The 19,935-nt window shown below is 45.1% G+C and overlaps 2 protein-coding genes across 6 annotated transcripts in view; one reads left to right on the plus strand and one right to left on the minus strand.

Annotated features, from left to right (window-relative positions):
- Positions 1-10,180, plus strand: part of LOC132571277 (zinc finger protein 420-like) — a 166,472-nt gene extending 156,292 nt beyond the window's left edge. For 3 of the 5 annotated variants that reach the window (XM_060238038.1, XM_060238035.1, XM_060238033.1), the window contains exons 3-5: positions 2,278-2,404; positions 4,077-4,136; positions 8,792-10,180. In XM_060238038.1, the coding sequence (XP_060094021.1) occupies positions 2,278-2,404; positions 4,077-4,136; positions 8,792-9,927 (1,323 nt within the window). In that variant the 3' untranslated portion in view covers positions 9,928-10,180. The remainder of the gene's footprint in view (positions 1-2,277; positions 2,405-4,076; positions 4,137-8,791) is intronic. The other 2 variants (XM_060238036.1, XM_060238037.1) reach the window with 2 other exon arrangements.
- The window catches only part of LOC132571225 (zinc finger protein 709-like), a 1,224,940-nt gene that overhangs the window by 489,907 nt on the left and 715,098 nt on the right, over positions 1-19,935 (minus strand). The window lies entirely within an intron of this gene.

The raw sequence follows: 19,935 nt of genomic DNA on the forward strand, positions 1-19,935 counted from the left end.
CCTGATGGCACTTGAGGGTTTTTTGGCCACTATGTAACACAGAATGTTGGACTGGATGGACCATTGGCCAGATCCAACATGGCTTCTCTTATGTTCTTATCCCAAAAACCCTAGTTTTCTTGGCAGACTTTCTACAGGGTGGTTTGTCAGCAGAGAGGGGAGTGGTCAGAAATTCAGGTTCTGTGGGAAATCTGGGAGCCAGTTTTGGGATTTCCTGATGATTTGTTCCCCAGGAATTGGAATCCAGGTGTTGGCCTAGCCCAGGAGAGCCAGTTTGGTGTAGTGGTTAAGTGCGTGGACTCTTATCTGGGAGAACCGGGTTGGATTCCCCACTCCTCCACTTGCACCTGCTGGAATGGCCTTGGTTCAGCCATAGATCTCGTAGAAGTTGTCCTTGAAAGGGCAGCTGCTGTGAGAGCCCTATCAGCCCCACCCACCTCACAGGGTGTCTGTTATGGGCGGAGAAGATAAAGGAGATTGTGAGCCACTCTGAGTCTCTGATTCAGAAAGAAGGGCAGGGTATAAATCTGTAGTTCTTCTTCTTTCTGGGTGGGGGGAGGATCAAAATGGGCAAGGACCTTGGATAGAACTCTGTTTTCAGTGTTCTTGGATGTTCACAAGGCTTTTTTTGTAGCAGGAACTCCTTTGCATATTAGGCCACACACCCCTGATGTAGCCAGTCCTCTAAGAGCTTACAGGTGTCTTAGTACAGGGCCTACTGTGAACTCCAGGAGGACTGGCTACATCAAGGGTGTGTGGCCTAATATGCAAAGGAGTTCCTGCTACAAAAAAAGCCCTGGATGTTCTTATAACAATCCTACATACGACTTTTCAGTTATTTTATAATCTTTGTTGCTGATCGACTGAGGTGATAGATGCAAACTAAGAAAGGAAGAAGAAGACTGCAGATTTATACTCCGCCCTTCTTTCTGAATCAGAGACTCAGAGCAGCTTACAGTATCCTATATCTTCTCCCCCCATAACAGACACAACAGAGCCAGTTTAGTGTAGTGGTTAAATGTGCGGACTCTTATCTGGGAGAACCGGGTTTGATTCCCCACTTCTCCACTTGCACCTGCTGGAATGGTCTTGGGTCAACCATTGCTTTCACAGAAGTTGTCCTTGAAAGGGCAGCTGCTGTGAGAGTCCTCTCAGCCCCACCCATCTCACAGGGTGTCTTTGTGGGGGCGGAAGATAAAGGAGATTGTTAGTTGCTTTGTGACTCTGAGATTTGGAATGGAGGGCAGGATATAAATCCAATATCATCATCAACACCCTGTGAGGTAGGTGGGGCTGAGAGACCTCTCACAGCACCTTCCAGGACAACTCCTACGAGAGCTATGGCTAACCCAAGGCCATTCCAGCACCTGCAAGTGGAGGAGTGGGGACTCAAACCCGGTTCTCCCAGATAAGAGTCCGCACACAACCACTACACTAAACTGGTTCTCTAATGTGGAATCCAGTGAGCAGAGGAGGTACCAACTCCAGACAGGAACCTTTCCCCTGAAGGTTTGGATATCTATTTCTGAAAAAGCTGAATACAGTCTGGGTGGTTGGCAAAAAGAAAAATTTCAGGGTCAGCATCCCTTGGAGAATCACATTTGCAGTTTTTAGGCAGAGAGCATTTTGGACTCCTATTTTTCAAGGAAAAGAATTGTCCTCTCCCCCGAATCAGTACATGATGTGATATTTGCTTTAAATGTAGGGCAGGTGTGGCCAAACTTGTTTAATGTAAGAGCGACGTAGAATAAACATCAGATGTTTGAGAGCCACAAGGAAGGAAGGAAGAAAGGAAGGAAGGAAGATAGATGGGGAAGGAGAAGTGGAAAGAAAGCAACTTTAAAGTTCTTCTCCAAGCTGGCTTGGCTTGGAGAAGTGATTTAAAAAGAGTTTCTCTAAGCTGCCCGATGAGGCAGTGGGAGCTTCAAGAGCCACAGAATATGTGTGAAAGAGCCACATGCAGCTCCGAAGCCACAGTTTGGCCACCCCTGATGTAGGGAATGCATTTTTTTTTAATATAGCACCTGTTGAGGGAACCACAATAATGGAGGCCATGTTGGGGGGCAGGGGGCGGGGTGTCATCAAGGGAAGGTAGATGTTTGCCAAGAGGAGGTGCTCCAAATGGTCACCAATCAGATCTCCTTATCAATGTCAAGTTATTTGGAATGATTGGAAATTGTTTTAATACCCCTGTTGTTGTTTTTAATTGTTTTAATGCCTATGTTGTTTTTCTCATTGATCAGTAACGGAAAGAAGTGCATTCTTTTTTCCCTCCAGAGTTCAGTGTCCTTTGAAGAGGTGGCTTTGTATTTCACCAAGGAGGAGTGGGTCTTGCTAACCCCAGCTCAAAGAGTTCTCTACAAGGAAGTCATGCTGGAGAATTTTGGGAACGTGGCCTCTCTGGGTAAGGCTCCTTTTCTCCTTGTCACTTGGATGTTCTGAGGCGTGACTATGACTCCGAGGAAGTCTCTGTTAAAGAGGGGTGTGGTTAGGCCTTTTTTCGTTAGCTCTGCCACCCTGCCTCAGCTCTGAACAAGGTCATAAGAACATAAGAGAAGTCGTGTTGGATCAGGCCAATGGTCCATCCAGTCCAGTACTTTGTGTCACACAGTGGCCAAAAACCCAGGTGCCATCAGGAGATCTGCCAGTGGCGCCAGGACACTAGAAGCCCTCTCACTGTGCCCCCTCCAAGCACCAAGAATACAGAGCATCACTGCCCCAGACAGAGTTCCACCAATACGCTGTGGCTAATAGCCACTGATGGACCTCTGCTCCATATGTTTACCCAATCCCCTCTTGAAGGGGCTAAGCTTGTAGCTGCCACCACTTCTTGTGAATTCCATGTGTTAATCATCCTTTGGGTGAAGAAGCACTTCCTTTTATCCATTCTTACCCAACTGCTCAGCAATTTCATTGAGTGCCCACGAGTTCTTGTATTGTGAAAAAGGGAGAAAAGTACATTTTTCTTTACCTTCTCTATCCCATGCATAATCTTGCAAACCTCTATCATGTCACCCCTCAGTCGACATTTCTCCAAGCTAAAGAGCTCCAAGCGTTTTAACCTTTCTTCATAGGGAAAGTGTTCCAACCCTTTAATCATTCTAGTTGCCCTTTTCTGCACTTTTTCCAATGCTATAATATCTTTTTTAAGGTGTGGTGACCAGAATTGTACACAGTACTCCAAATGAGGCCACACCATCGATTTATACAGGGCCATTATGGTAACTTGTATAATTTCTCCAGCATTCCTGTTAGAACTTGGGTTTGGCCTCTGGGTGACACAGAGCGTTGCACTGGGTGAGCCATTGGCCTGATCCAACATGACTTTTCTTATGTTCTTATGACCCTATTATGTAGTTGAATACCTCAACATATCCTTTCAGTTGTTGCAGTGGAATATTCCTGCTCTGACCTGCAAGCCCTACTCCTTGAGCCAGTTTGGTGGGTTATATCTTGCCCTTCACTCTGAATCTCAGAGTGGCTCACAATCTCCTTTACCTCCCCGCCCAGCACACACACAACAGACACCCTGTGAGGTAGGTGGAGCAGAGAGACCTTTCCCAGAAGCTGACCTTTCAAGAACAACTCCGTGAGAGCTATGGCTGACCTAAGGCCATTCCAGCAGCTGCAAGTGGAGGAGTGGGGAATCAAACCAGGTTCTCCCAGATAAGAAGATGATATTGGATTTATATCCCGCCCTCCACTCCAAATCTCAGAGTCTTAGAACAGCTCACAATCTCCTTTATCTTCCTCCCCCACAACAGACACTCTGTGAAGTGAGTGGGGTTGAGAGAGCTCTCCCAGCAGCTACCCTTTCAAGGACAACCTCTGCCAGAGCTATGGCTGACCCAAGGCCATTCCAGCAGGTGCAAGTGAAGGAGTGGGGAATCAAACCCGGTTCTCCCAGATAAGAGTCTGCACACTTAACCACTACACCAAACTGGCTCTAAAATGCAATTCCTCTATCCTACCTTTTATACATGCCCATCGATGCCCATTCCACCAAACTTGGAATTGCTGAACGGATATGCACAGAGAAGAATCACAATCTTGTCTCTTTTCCCCCCTGATAAAAGGACTTAGAACTGCCAAACCTGACCTCATCTCATGGCTGGAAGAAGAAGATGAAATCGATGGTGAGAAGTGATTTTAACTACCCACATATTGATTGGGTCAATATGTGTTAAAGTCAAGAGAAAGAGACTGGGTTTCTAGATACTCCTGATGACTGTGCCATGGAGCAGATGGTCACAGAACCTACCGGGGGGTGGTGATCCTGGACTTGGTCCTAACTACTGCTCCAGACCTGGTGAGAGATGTAAACATGACAGCACCAGTTGGGAACAGTAACCAAAATGCTATTAAGATATTTCCAGGTCGAAAGCCGTGTTGGTCTGAAGTAGTAGAACAAAGCAGAGTCCAGTAGCACCTTTAAGACCAACCAAGTTTTATCCAGAATGTCAGCTTTCGTGTGCTCCAAGCACACTTCATCAGACAGTAGGATGGAATGGCAAGCAGTCCTAAATATAGAGAAAGTGGGCCGTGAATCAGCATGCGAAATCATGGAAATGTCCATTAGCAGATGAAAAGAATCAGAAGCCAGAGCCTAGCAACTGCCAACCTATGTCCACTGGGCTAGAAAAACAAAAACTGTACTAAACGCCAGAATAGCAGATTGATGTCCATTAAGTATCCTGCAATAAATGAGAGTCTCCTCTAGGTTAAAAGAAGGGCATAAGGTTCTCAGAGGCTTAATTTAAGGAGAAAAAAAAAAGGTCCCCTGTGCAAGCACCAGTCATTTTCGACTCTCGGGTGACGTTACTTTCACAATGTTTTCACGGCAGACTTTTTACAGGGTGGTTTGCCATTGCCTTCCCCAGTCATCTACACTTTCCCCCCCAGCAAGCTGGGTACTCATTTTTCCGACCTTGGAAGGATGGAAGGCTGAGTCAACCTTGAGCCAGCTACTTGAATCCAGCTTCTGCTGGAATCGAACTCAGGTCGTGAGCAGAGAGTTCACAGTACTGCAGCTTTACCACTCTGCGTCACGGGGCTCCGTTGCTTAATTTAAACATGTATGTAAATACTAAAGTTAATAGCATTTTGGTTACAGTTCCCAACTGGTGCTCTCACATTTACATCTCTCTTGCCCAAAAAGTCCAACATGTTTACATTTAACTTTAGAAGGGGTAATTTCTTGCAAGTAAGGGGGGAGGGGGGGAACATGTGAAGAAGAAACCGAAAAGAAAAGTAAGGAAGATTTGGGAAGATTTCAGACCTTTAAAACTACAGTCCTGGAAGCACAGGTAAAACGTATACCACAGGTTAGGAAAGCTGCCAGTCGGTTTTTAAAAAGTCCTGCCTGATTAACGAACAAAGTAACACATGTAAGAAGTGTTAAGGATTCCTTTATGTGGTGGAAGGCTCTTCCGAGTGAGATAAATAAAAGGGAGTGCAGGCTTTGGCAAATATCCTGGAGAAATGATGTTTGAGGGGGTAACACTAGGTGTACAAAATTACGGATGGGACAGAGAAAGAAATACTTTCCTCTCTTTCCCACAATACAGGAATTTGTGGGCACCCAATTAAATTAATGAGCAGTAGGTGATGAAACAGATGAAAGGAAGTGTTTCTTCACCCAAATACTAATTAACATGTGGAATTCACTGCCACAGGAATTGGTGGCGGCTACAAGAATAGGCAGCTTCAGGAAGGGATTGGGTAAACATCTGGAGCAGAGGTCCATCAGTGGCTATTAGCCAGGGGATATAGATGGAACTCTCTGTCTGGGGCAGTGATGCTCTGTCTTCTTGGAGCTTGGGGGGTGGGGAAAGAACAGTGGGAGGGCTTCTAGTGCCCTGGCCCCACTGATGAACCTCCTGATAACATTTGGGTTTTGGATTAGATCTTGGCCTGATCCAACATGGCTGTCATGTTCATGACAAGCTGTTTTCCCTGTTCTTCAAAGAACAGGAAGGATTGGCAGGTCTACGGGTGGAATAGCGGTGGAAAACCAGTCCAAGTGAGATTAGTAAAAGGGAACACAGGCTGTGGCAAATCAAATGCAAGACTGTGATCAGGCAGGCAAAAAGGGACTATGAGGAGCATATTGCAAAAAACATAAAGACCAACAATAAAAATTTCTTCAAATATATTAGAAGTAGGAAACCAGCCAGGGAGGCAGTGGGGCCCTTGGATGACCATGGGGTAAAAGGATTACTGAAGGAGGATAGGGAAATGGCTGAGAAGCTGAATGAATTTTTTGCCTCCGTCTTCACTGTGGAAGATGAGAACTTTTTGCCCACCCCAGAACCACTAATTTTGGAAGGGGTGTTGAAAGACCTGAGTCAGATTGAGGTGACAAGAGGAGGTCCTACAACTGATAGACAAATTAAAAACTAATCAGTCACCAGGTCCGGATGGCATACATCCAAGAGTTCTGAAAGAACTCAAAGTTGAACTTGTGGATCTTCTAACAAAAATCTGTAATCTTTCATTGAAATCTGCCTCCGTTCCTGAGGACTGGAAGGTAGCAAATGTCACCCTCATCTTTAAAAAGGGTTCCAGAGGAGATCCGGAAAATTACAGGCCAGTCAGTCTGACTTCAATACCGGGAAAGTTGGTAGAAACCATTATCAAGGACAGAATGAGTAGGCACATTGATGAACACGACTTATTGAGGAAGACTCAGCATGGGTTCTGCAAGGGAAGATCTTGCCTCACTAACCTGTTACATTTCTTTGAGGGGGTGAACAAACATGTGGACAAAGGAGACCCGATAGATGTTGTTTACCTTGACTTCCAGAAAGCTTTTGATAAAGTTCCTCATCAAAGGCTCCTTAGAAAGCTTGAGAGTCATGGAGTAAAAGGACAGGTCCTCTTGTGGATCAAAAACTGGCTGAGTAATAGGAAGCAGAGAGTGAATATAAATGGGCAGTCTTCGCAGTGGAGGACGGTAAGCAGCGGGGTGCCGCAGGGCTCAGTACTGGGTCCCATGCTCTTTAACTTGTTCATAAATGATTTAGAGTTGGGAGTGAGCAGTGAAGTGGCCAAATTTGCGGATGACACTAAATTGTTCAGGGTGGTGAGAACCAGAGAAGATTGTGAGGAACTCCAAAGGGATCTGTTGAGGCTGGGTGAGTGGGCATCAACCTGGCAGATGCGGTTCAATGTGGCCAAGTGCACATTGGGGCCAAGAATCCCAGCTACAAATACAAATTGATGGGGTGTGAACTGGCAGAGACTGACCAAGAGAGAGATCTTGGGGTCGTGGTAGATAACTCACTGAAAATGTCAAGACAGTGTGCGTTTGCAATAAAAAAGGCCAATGCCATGCTGGGAATTATTAGGAAGGGAATTGAAAACAAATCAGCCAGTATCATAATGCCCCTGTATAAATCGATGGTGCAGTCCCATTTGGAGTACTGTGTGCAGTTCTGGTCGCCGCACCTCAAAAAGGATATTATAGCATTGGAGAAAGTCCAGAAAAGGGCAACTAGAATGATTAAAGGGCTGGAACACTTTCCCTATGAAGAAAGGTTGAAATGCTTGGGACTCTTTAGCTTGGAGAAACGTCGACTGTGGGGTGATATGATAGAGGTTTACAAGATAATGCATGGGATGGCGAAAGTAGAGAAAGAAGTACTTTTCTCCCTTTCTCACAATACAAGAACTCGTGGGCATTTGATGAAATTGCTGAGCAGACAGGTTAAAACGGATAAAAGGAAGTACTTCTTCACCCAATGGGTGATTAACATGTGGAATTCACTGCCACAGGAGGTGGTGGCGGCCACAAGTATAGCCACCTTCAAGAGGGGTTTAAATAAAAATTTGGAGCACTGGTCCATCAGTGGCTATTAGCCACAGTGTGTGTGTGTGTATATAAAAAATTTTGCCACTGTGTGACAGAGTGTTGGACTGGATGGGCCATTGGCCTGATCCAACATGGCTTCTCTTATGTTCTTATGTCTTTTGCTTGTGCTTCTTCCAAGGACTGGTGGATTTCTGCAGTTTTGAAGATATGTAAATGGGAAACTTCCTTCTTCCAAGTCCAATCGCATTTTCCAAGTCTAGTTGAGTAAGAACTCTTGAAGTGTCAGGCATCTCTGGAAGGGATGTTTTCCACCCCTGTATGCTCTGTGATTTCTTGAACTGGAGCTGCTAGTACTGAACCAGGAACCTAGTCCATGCAAAGAATATGCTTTGCCACAGAAATATAACAGAAAGCAATTGCAGACAGCTCTGAAATGAACACATTTATCTCCCTGCCCCATTACAGAGCAATGTCATATGTGATTCTGAAGGGTCTGCCTTATAAACATTTGCCAGCCATGCACAATACCAGTGTAAAATTCAGCCTTGCTTTCCTGGAGTATTTTAAAGCCTAATGAGGATTCATTTCCCCTGCTGACAGTCAGCTTCACATTGCCTAGAGCAGCCAGTCCAGAAGTAGATTTATTACCCCAAGGGCCATTCAGAAGTAGTGGAAGTGGGGGGAACAAATAAGTAAACTGTGAGCTGCATCATTCACCTCACTGGCTGGTCACTTTTCATTTGCAGGCTGTTTCAGGAAAGGAGTAACTTTCCCAGAGAAATGCTTTTTCTTTCTTTTTGCCACAAACAATTGATCTCTTGATACAGTATGAGATGGCACAGGACCGCATTCCCAAGATAGTCTTGAAAGTCTGCCAAGCTATTAAACTCATGCAATCTCTGCCCAAACTATCTCATTACCTAATGTTTGTGCTCCATTTCTCCCATAATGTTCACACTCACTTTCTCTTTCTTTCAGCAGGAGGTGCACAACAAATGCAAACCAGGGAGAAAAAATATAAATGCCTGGAGTGTGGGAAAAGTTTCAGTCACAGTTCAAGCCTTGCTTGTCACAGAAGGACCCACACAGGGGAGAAACCATATAAATGCCTAGAGTGTGGCAAAAGCTTCTGTCGGAGTGACAACCTTACATCCCATCAAAGAATTCACACAGGGGAGAAACCATATAAATGCCTGGAGTGTGGAAAAAACTTTAACAGTCGTACATATCTTACTTTCCACCAAAGAATTCACACAGGGGAAAAACCATACAAATGCCTGGAGTGTGGGAAAAGCTTCAGTCGCAGTGACTGCCTTATTACCCATCAAAGGATTCACACAGGGGAGAAACCATATAAATGCCTGGAGTGTGGAAAGAACTTCAGTCGCAGTGACCAGCTTACTTCCCATCAAAGCATCCACACAGGGGAGAAATCATATAAATGCAAGGAGTGTGGGAAAAGCTTCTGGAGTTTTACACATCTTACTACCCATCAAAGAATTCATGCAGAAGAGAAATCATATAAATGTCTGGAGTGTGGGAAAAGCTTAAGTAACAGTTCAAGCCTTGCTTACCACCGAAGAATCCACACAGGGGAGAAACCATATAAATGCCTGGAGTGTGGGAAAAGCTTCAAGAGTAGTACGCATCTTACTTCCCACCAAAGAATTCATACAGGGGAGAAACCATATAAATGCATGAAGTGTGGGAAAAGCTTCAGTCGGAATTACAGCCTTGCTTCACATGAAAGAATTCACACAAAAGAGAAACCATTCAAATGTCTGGAGTGTGGGAAAAGTTTCCGTCACAATATAAGCCTTGCTTTCCATCAAAGAACTCATGCAGGAGAGAAACCATATAAATGCCTGGAGTGTGGAAAAAGCTTCAGTCAGAGTAGCAATCTTACTTCCCATCAAAGAATTCATACAGGGGAGAAACCATATAAATGCTTAGAATGTGGGAAAAGCTTCAGTCAGAGGAGCAATTTTACTTCCCATCAAAGAATTCACACTGGGGAGAAACCATATAAATGCCTGGAATGTGGGAAAGGCTTCAGTTGCAATCGCAGCCTTACTTCCCATCAAAGCATTCACACAGGGGAGAAACCTCATTAATTCCTGGAGTGTAGGAAAATCTTCATGAGTAGTAGACATCTTCCAGTTAAAGATCTCACATAGGGGAGAAACCATATAAATACCTGGAGTGTTTTAAAAGATTCAAGAGTAGTACACATCTTACTTCCCATCAAAGAATTCAAGCAGGGGAGAAGCTATAGAAAATCCTGGCATGTGGAAAGGCATTACATCAAAGCAAATTTGAATATGAAATCTGAAAGCAGTGCAATAAAACTGTATAGTACATACATTACATTACACAGAGCCACTTTGGTGTAGTGGTTAAACGTGCAGACTCTTATCTGGGAGAACTGGGGTTTGATTCTCCACTCTTCCACATGAAGCTGTTGGTGTGACCTTGGGTCAGTTACAAGCTCTCAGAGCTGTTCTCTCAAGAACAGTTCTGGAAAGAGCTCTCTCAGCCACAACTAATTCACAGGGTTTTTTGTTGTGGGGAAGGGAAAGGAAAGGAGATTGTGAGCTGCTTTGAGACTCTTAAGTGAAGGGTGGGGTATAAATCTAATCACCTCCTCCTCTTCCTCCTCTGTTTGGTCAATTCCAGCTGTATTTTGTTCCAGATGTTGTGAATGCTGAAAGACTCTCCGAGAGTAATTGCTACCCTTTCTCCCCAGGCACTTGTGTGGGATTTGGAGGGCTGCATAACCAGGCAGAGTTATCTGAGGTAGACATACCATGTCATTTTGCAAAGGGTAAACTGCCAAGGAGGTGAGAGTTGGATGTTTTGACTCCTTTAACTTGTTAAAACTGTTTCCAGCCAGTGCAATAACCAACAGTGTTTTGAGTAGCAATTCTCTTCTTTGCGAAGCAACTAATCTGGGGGGAATCTCTGAAAATTTTGATGTCTTGATACCAGATGAATCATCTCCCATAGGGTTAATTTTCTGAAAACTTCTATGTCACACACCCCTTCTGCAACCACTCCATAGGTCAGTTACTAGGTTCAGTTTAAGGCTGAACACATGATACTGCCTTGGTCCATCAGATCAGACCCTTGATCCATCAAAGTCATTGTTGACTACTCAGACTGGCAGCCGCTTTTCATGGTCTCAGGTCTTGTACGTCACCTACTGTCAGGTTTTTTTGACTGGAGATACCAGGGCCTGAACTCATCCAAGCAAAACCCTCTAAAGACACTGTGATGGAAGCCCTAAAATGTACCCTGGAGTGCCACCTAGATATCTGGGATTTTGGACCCCTGGAAATTGCATTATGTATTTGGACACTCTATGAAATTGCTGAGCAGTTGGGTTAGAATGGATAAAAGGAAGTGTTTGGGGAGGAAGATAAAGGAGATTGTGAACCGTTCTGAGATTTGGAGTGGAAGGCGGGATATAAATCCAGTATCATCATCATCTTTACCCAGAGGGTGATTAACACGTGGAATTCACTGCTACAGGAGGTGGTGGCAGCTACAAGCATAGACAGCTTCAAGAGGGGATTGGATAAACATGGAGCAGAGGTCCATCAGACCAAACTTATTTACAGTTAGGTCCTTCAAAGAATGATCCAGGAGGTGAGCCTGTGATGCTATCTGCTTGTTTATACCATCCCTCGCCTGTAGGTGACCCAGCTTGTACTTGCGTTAAAATCACCTAATAAAATAACATAAGCATTTGGGAAACGTACAATTAACAATCCCATAGACGACTTCAAGAGGGGATTGGATAAACATGGAGCAGAGGTCCATCAGTGGCTCTTAGCCACAGCGTATTGATGGAACTCTCTGGCTGGGGCAGTGATGCTTTGTATTCTTGGTGCTTGAGGGGGGGCAACAGTGGGAGGGCTGCTGGCCCCACTGGTAGACCTCCTGATGGCATGACAGAATGTTGGACTGGATGGTCCACTGACCTGATCCAACATGTTCTTGTGTTCTTATTATTTATCTACATTACTTGCCATCCACCATTTTTATAGAGTCTCAGATCACATAGAATGAATCAATACAATCATCAGAATGGGCATGGTCCTTGAGCCTGGTAACTTGATGGGCAGCTAGAAGAGTGACTGCAGAATGGGAGTAATATGAATGCTCCTAGATGCCAATAACAGCCAGGCTGCTGCATTCTGCACCAACTGGAGCCATAAGAACATAAGAGAAGCCATGTTGGATCAGGCCAATGGCCCATCCAGTCCAACATTCTGTGTCACACAGTGCCCAAAAAAAACCCAGGTGCCATCAGTGGGGCCAGGACGCTAGAAACCCTCCTACTGTTGCCCCCCCCCCCCCCAAGCACCAAGAATACAGAGCATGACTTGCCCCAGACAGAGAGTTCCAACAATACACTGTGGCTAATAGCCACTGATGGACCTCTGCTCCATAGCTTTATCCAATCCCCTTTTGGAATTTCACAATGGAGCATCCTGGCAGACTTAATCCCTTACAGATAAAGGACAATCCAGTTTGAACCAGGCCACCTATTTGTCATGGAATTTCAGAGTCATTACAAGGAGCTTGATGGGTTAGAAAAGATAAATTCTGTATTTTATACCGCTCTGGCTGGCAACAGTAGCCTCAGGTGGTGATTTGTGTGGGATTGCAGAAAGTCACTTTTCATTCTTAGAACAAAAGATGGCTAAGGTCCAATCTTGACCTGAGTCAGATTGAGGTGACAAGAGAGGAGGTCCTACAACTGATAGACGAATTAAAAACTAATAAGTCACCAGGTCCGGATGGCATACATCCAAAGGTTTTGAAAGAACTCAAAGTTGAACTTGTGGGACTTCTGACAAAAATATGTAATCTTTCATTGAAATCTGCCTTCGTTCCTGAGGATTGGAAGGTAGCAAATGTCACCCCCATCTTTAAAAAGGGTTCCAGAGGAGATCCGGGAAATTACAGGCCAGTCAGTCTGACTTCAATACCGGGAAAGTTGGTAGAAACCATTATCAAGGACAGAATGAGTAGGCACATTGATGAACACGACTTATTGAGGAAGACTCAGCATGGGTTCTGTAAGGGAAGATCTTGCCTCACTAACCTGTTACATTCCTTTGAGGGGGTGAACAAACATGTGGACAAAGGAGACCCGATAGATATTGTTTACCTTGACTTCCAGAAAGTTTTTGATAAAGTTCCTCATCAAAGGCTCCTTAGTAATCTCGAGAGTCATGGAGTAAAAGGACAGGTCCTCTTGTGGATCAAAAACTGGCTAATTAATAGGAAGCAGAGAGTGAGTATAAATGGGCAGTCTTCACAGTGGAGGACGGTAAGCAGTGGAGTGCCGCAGGGCTCAGTACTGAGTCCCATGCTCTTTAACTTGTTCGTAAATGATTTGGAGTTGAGAGTAAGCAGTGAAGTGGCCAAGTTTGCAGATGACACTAAATTGTTCAGGGTGGTGAGAACCAGAGAGGATTGTGAGGAACTCCAAAGCGATCTGTTGAGGCTGGTGAGTGGGCGTCAGCGTGGCAGATGAGGTTCAGTGTGGCCAAGTGCAAAGTAATGCACATTAGGGCCAAGAAACCCAGCTACAAATACAAGTTGATGGGGTGTGAACTGACAGAGACTGACCAAGAGAGAGATCTTGGGTTCATGGTAGATAACTCACTGAAAATGTCAAGACAGTGTGCGATTGCAATAAAAAAGGCCAACACCATGCTGGGAATTATTAGGAAGGGAATTGAAAACAAATCAGCCAGTATCATAATGCCCCTGTATAAATCGATGGTGCGGTCTTATTTGGAATACTGTGTGCAATTCTGGTTACCGCACCTCAGAAAGGATATTATAGCATTGGAAAAAGTGCAGAAAAGGGCAACTAGAATGATTAAAGGTTTGGAACACTTTCCCTATGAAGAAAGGTTAAAACGCTTGGGGCTCTTTAGCTTGGAGAAACGTCGACTGTGGGGTGATATGATAGAGGTTTACAAGATTACGCATGGGATGGAGAAGGTAGAGAAAGAAGTACTTTTCTCCCTTCTCACAATACAAGAACTCATGGGCATTCAATGAAATTGCTGAGCAGTTGGGTTAGAACGGATAAAAGGAGGTACTTCTTCACCCAAAGGGTGATTAATATGTGGAATCCACTGCCACAGGAGGTGGTAGCAGCTACAAGCATAGCCAGCTTCAAGAGGGGGTTAGATAAAAATATGGAGCAGAGGTCCATCAGTGGCTATTAGCCACAGTGTGTGTGTATATATATATATATATATATATATATATATATATATATATATATATATATATATATATATATATATGTGTGTGTGTGTGTGTGTGTGTGTATATTGAGATGTTCCCTTGTTTTCAGTTTCCGCTCATCAGTGTATACTGGGTTCAAAGCAGGCTGGGTAGGAATTAAAACCCTTTCTGACTGGAAGGAACTCTGCACATGCTCTGCGGATCCTGCTATAGCTTAGGCAATGTATGTTTAGCTTAGCTAGTTCAACAGTATTGTTTATCATTTGAACCTCTCTGTGCATTTGTCGCTGTATGCCTTTCCATCTACTATGGGGTTTTTTGTCTTTTTCCACTCCCTTTTGGAATCCAACCATATTTTCCCTTATTTTTTCTCCCTTTGATAATAAACTTTATAAAAAACCCCCCACAATTTTGGGCTAAAATTTGAACAGTTTTTCCCCATGGAATCTCTCTCTCAAATCTCTTCCCCGTGTGCTAAACTGCACAGTTGCTACAGGGTTGGTTCTGTGGTATTTTCTAAAGTTTCCACTCTTTCCCGTGCTTGAAGAATCCATTCTCAGCAGGTCATGGTAGATGTTCTCGGTAGGTCCAGAGCCTATTTGGTGTAGTGGTTAAGTGTGCGGACTCTTATCTGGGAGAACGGGGTTTGATTCCCCACTCCTCAACTTGCAGTTGCTGGAATGGCTTTGGGTCAGCCATAGCTCTCACAGGAGTTGTCCTTGAAAGGGCAGCTGCTGTGAGAGCCCTCTCAACTAGGGTTGCCAACTCCAATTCAAGAAATATCTGGGGACTTTAGGGGTGGAGCCAGGAGACTTTGGGGGTGGAGCCATAAGCAAAGTTGTGGCAAGCACAACTGAACTCCAAAGGGAGTTCTGGCTATCACATTTAAAGGAACCACACACCTTTTAAATGCCTTCCTTACATTTGAAATAAGGATAGGGGCACCTTCTTTTTGGGCTCATAGAATTGGACCCCCTGGTCCAATCTATTTGAAACTTGGAGCGCATTTTGAGGAGAATCATTAGATGCTATGCTGAAAATTTGGTGCCTCTACTTCAAAACACAACCCCTCCAGAGCCCCAGATACCCCCAGATCAATTCTCCATTATTCCCTATGGGAATCAATCTCCACAGGGAATAATGAAGTGCCCAGCAGACATTTCCCTCCCCCCAACCCCGTTTCTGATTACGCTGAAGCGGGGGAGGGCCTGCTCCCACCTGGGAATTGGCATCTCTACTCATGAGTTGCTGAACTCCCAACTTCTTCAAAGTAACACAGAGCAACCAACCTCTGAAAAGATTATGCGGATAACGAAGGGTCTGGGCTGCAAAGGACCTCTGCAAAGATTGCACAACCAACGGAGGATCTGGGCTGCTTTCACAGCTAGGAGAGCCAGTTTGGTGTAGTGGTTAAGTGTGCGGACTCTTATCTGGGAGAACCGGGTTTGATTCCCCACTCCTCCACTTGCACCTGCTGGAATGGCCTTGGGTCAGCCATAGCTCTGGCAGAGGTTGTCCTTGAAGGGGCAGCTGTTGTGAGAGCCCTCTCCAGCCCCACCCACCTCACAGGGTGTCTGTTGTGGGGGAGGAAGGTAAAGGAGATTGTGAGCCGCTCTGATACTCTTCGGAGTGGAGGGTGGGATAGAAATCCAATATCTTCTTCTTCTTCTATCTTCTTCTATGTTATTCTGCCTGCTCCTCGCCTCCGTTCAGCCTTAAAGATGCAGATGCACCATCCCAACTCCACTTTCCAGTGGAGTCTGAAGCCTCCAGAGGTGGAAAGTCACATGGAGGCTGTGGGGGCGGGGCTTCCCCCCACCGGGCAGCTGACTGGGAGTGGGAAGGAGCCTGGGAAAGTGGGAGAGCCCGCACTGGGACCTGGGGATTGGTAAGCCTACTCTCAGCCCTACCCACCTCACAGGGTGTCTGTTGTGGGGGGAGAATATATAGAACGAGTGGCCAACAGTAGCTCTTCACTGAAGATGTGCCCATCTCTAGGCCTCTTAACCTTCTATACATGCTTATCAAAACATCCCAAAATGCCAGGCCCACTTGTAAAACTGTCCTTCGAATTGTACCAGATTGGGTCTTTCAAAGAAGTGCTGTGTTCTCCTGGCCTGTGTGTTCCGCCACCCTCCTAACACTAAATTAAATTATAATGCAGCCCTCCAGATCTTGGAGGCCTAATGGCACTTTAGCAAAGCTATCTCAGAGTCATTGGTCAAATAGAAATGCAAAGCTGGATCCAAGTAGGCAGCCATGTTGGTCTGAAGCAATAGAACAAAGCAGTAGACAAGTTGCACCTTTAAGAGCATATGAAAGCTTACATTCGGAATAAAACTTACTTGGTCTTAAAGGTGCACTTGTCTACTGCTTTCTTCTAGAAATGAAAAGCATTTGCTTTCACTTTCTCAGCCAGACAAACCAGCTTAGAGACAAGGCTGATTCTGTGGGATTAAAAGGAGAATAAATGTGTTCCATTATGTTTCTACCTCTATTCATTAAATGCTGCAATAATATATTTAGGCTAGTGCATTCCACAACATGGTCAGGGAGTTTCCCAGCAATGAAAGACACAATTTCCCTTTTGTACTGTAACAGAAAGAGCCCCATGGCGCAGAGTGGTAAAGCTGCAGTACTGCAGTCGGAGCCCTCTGCTCACGACCTGAGTTCGATCCCAGCGGAAGCTGGTTCAGGTAGCCAGTTCCAGGTTGACTCAGCCTTCCATCCTTCCGAGGTCGGTCAAATGAGTACCTAGCTTGCTGGGGGGGAAGTGTAGATGACTGGGGAAGGCAATGGCAACCCACCCCGTAAAAAGTCTGCTGTGAAAATGTTGTGAAAGCAACGTCACCCCAGAGTCAAAAACTGGTGCTTGCACAGGGGACTACCTTTACCTTTGTAGGATACCTTTGTTATCCTACAAATTGGAAAATGGACAGCTGCCCATACACACCATCCTCTCTCACGGCTCACACCTTGTGGAAGATGTCAGGAAGTTCCCCCACCCTCCAACCTTTCACAAAATGTGTAGAACATAAAATGTTAATGGGAGCATTTTTAATAAAGGGATTATTTATAAATAAAGGGAGGAGGTCTGTGGTATGAAGGAACACCTCAGAGGATCCCTTTCTATTTGAGAAGTGGATTGGAATCGGATTCCCAATCTGAGCTTGGTCCAAACCTGTCCAAATGGTCACTGTCTGGGGTTGCCAATCCCCAGGTGTGGGCAGGGGATCTCCCAGATTGGAGGCCCTCTCCCCACTTCAGGGTCATCAGAAAGCAGGGGGGGGGGAGGAAATGTCTGTTGGGCACTCCATTATTCCCTATAGAGACTGATTCCCATAGGGTAAAATGGAGAATTGAACTGTGGGTATCTGGGGCTCGAGGGGGGGGGCTGTTTTTTTGAAGTAGAGGCACCAAATTTTCAGCATAGCATCCAATGCTTCTCCTCAAAAGACCTTCCAGGTTTCAGCAGAATGAGACCAGGGGGTCCAATTCTATGAGTCCCAAAAGAAGGTGCCCCATCCTTCATTATTTCTAATGTAGGGAAGGCATTTCAAATGTGTGCAGTCCCTTTAAATGTGATGGCCAGGACTCCCTTTGGAGTTTAATTGTGCTTGTCACAACCTTGCTCCTGGCTCCATCCCCAATGTCTCCTGGATCCACCCCCCAAAGTCCCCAGATATTTCTTGAATTGGACTTGGCAACCCTATCTCTATCAGAAAATAGAATTTTTCGAAGAGGAACTTTAGAGAGGAAAGGAAAAGTCCCCTGTGCAAGCACCAGTAGTTTTCGACTTTGGGGTGACATTACTTTCACAACGTTTTCACGGCAGACCTTTGACAGGGTGGTTTGCCATTGCCTTCCCCAGTCATCTACACTTTCCCCCCCACAAGCTGGGTACTCATTTTACCGACCTCGGAAGGATGGAAGGCTGAGTCAACCTAGAGCCGGCTACCTGAAAACCCAGCTTCTGCTGGGATCGAACTCAGGTCGTGAGCAAAGCTTAGGACTGCAGTACTGCAGCTTTAGCACTTTGCGTCATGGGGCTCTTGTAGCTTTAGAGAGAGGTATTCCCTTATTCACACACAGCTCCCCCAAAGTGTCTTGCAGGGTCCTTTGACTGATTCCCTCCAGTCAAAGGAGGAATCTGCTGTCAGCCTCTTTTGCAAATGCAGCTGTGCCTACTATTCAATGGACAAGGTAAGTGGGGAGGAAGAGGGGGAGCCCTCAGAAAGGTTCAGGAGCTGTGCTCCTGTGAGCTCCTGCTGAATCCGAGGCAGGCTGGCTGTGGCTGACAAAGTAGAATTTTTGCTCACAAGACTCTGCAGCTTAGAGGGAAAGCCACTCATAGATTTCTCCTCCATGAATCTCTCCAATCTTCTGCATTAGGGTTGCCAATCCCCAGGTGGAGTACGTGAGAAGCCCTAAGGCATCCACATCAAACCAGCCTCAATTGTAGAAAATTCAAATATTTATATAACAAAATTCACATATAAGATAATGCAATGCTACGCAAAGTGCAAATATAACCACACCCAAACACAGAGTCCATCTACTTATAGCTGACAGTCTATCCTTTGAAACTGGAACTCCAGGATGTGGTATGGTGAGCCGTGAAAATAGAGTCCAGTGCTCCAAAACTTTTTTATTTTTATTTATTTTTATTTATTTCTTTTAGCCAGTGTAAAGGTTGTAAACTTCTTTTAGCAAGTGTAAAGGTTGAAAGCAGCAAGGCACAAGATCGCAACAGGGACGCACATAATGCCGTTTTTCACACGAGGCTTCTACAAGCTTAAAAAAACATTTAAATGATTCATATGCGAGACCAATGCTCCAAACAACAGCCGTTGTTTGTCTGCAGAATGTTTGGAGCGTTGGTCTCCCATTATGCTCATCCCTGTTGCAATCTTGTGCTTTGCTGCTTTCAATCTTTATACTGGCTAAAAGAAGTTTTGGAGCATTGGACTCTATTTTCACAGCTCATAAGAACATAAGAGAAGTCATGTTGGATCGGGCCAATGGCCCATCCAGTCTGACACACTGTGTCACACAGTGGCCAAAAAAAAAAAAAGGAGGTTCACAAGTGGGGCTAGAAGCCCTTCCACTTTGCCCCAACCCCGCCAAGCACCAAGAATACAGAGCATCACTTCCTCAGACAGTTCCAATAATATGCTGTGGCTAAGAGCCACTAATAGACCTCTGCTCCATATTTTTATCCAAACCCCTCTTGAAGCTGGCTATGCTTGTAGCCGCCACCACCTCCTGTGGCAGTGAATACCACAGGTTAATTATCCTTTGGGAAAAGAAGTACTTCCTGTTATCCGTTCTAACCCGACTGCTCAGCAATTTCATTGAAAGCCCACGAGTTCTTGTATTGTGAGAAAGGGAGAAAAGGACTTCTTTCTCTACTTTCTCCATCCCATGCATAATCTTGTAAACCTCTATCATGTCACCCCACAGGCGACGTTTCTCCAAGCTAAAGAGCCCCAAGTGTTTTAACTTTTCTTCATAGGGAAAGTGTTCCAAACCTTTAATCATTCTAGTTGCCCTTTTCTGCACTTTTCCCAATGCTGTATCCTTTCTGAGGTGCGGTGACCAGAATTCTACACAGTATTCCAAATGAGACCGCACCATCATTTTATAAAAGGGCATTATGATACCGGCTGATTTGTTTTAAATTCCCTTCCTAATAATTCCTAGCATGGCATTGGCCTTTTTTATTGCAATCGCACACTGTCTTGACATTTTCAGCGAGTTATCTACCACGACCCCAAGATCTCTCTCTTGGTCAGTCTCTGCCAGTTCACACCCCATCAACTTGTATTTGTAGCTGGGATTTTTGG

The sequence above is a fragment of the Heteronotia binoei genome, chromosome 5, assembly GCF_032191835.1.
Source record: "Heteronotia binoei isolate CCM8104 ecotype False Entrance Well chromosome 5, APGP_CSIRO_Hbin_v1, whole genome shotgun sequence".
Classification (NCBI taxonomy): Eukaryota; Metazoa; Chordata; class Lepidosauria; order Squamata; family Gekkonidae; genus Heteronotia; species Heteronotia binoei.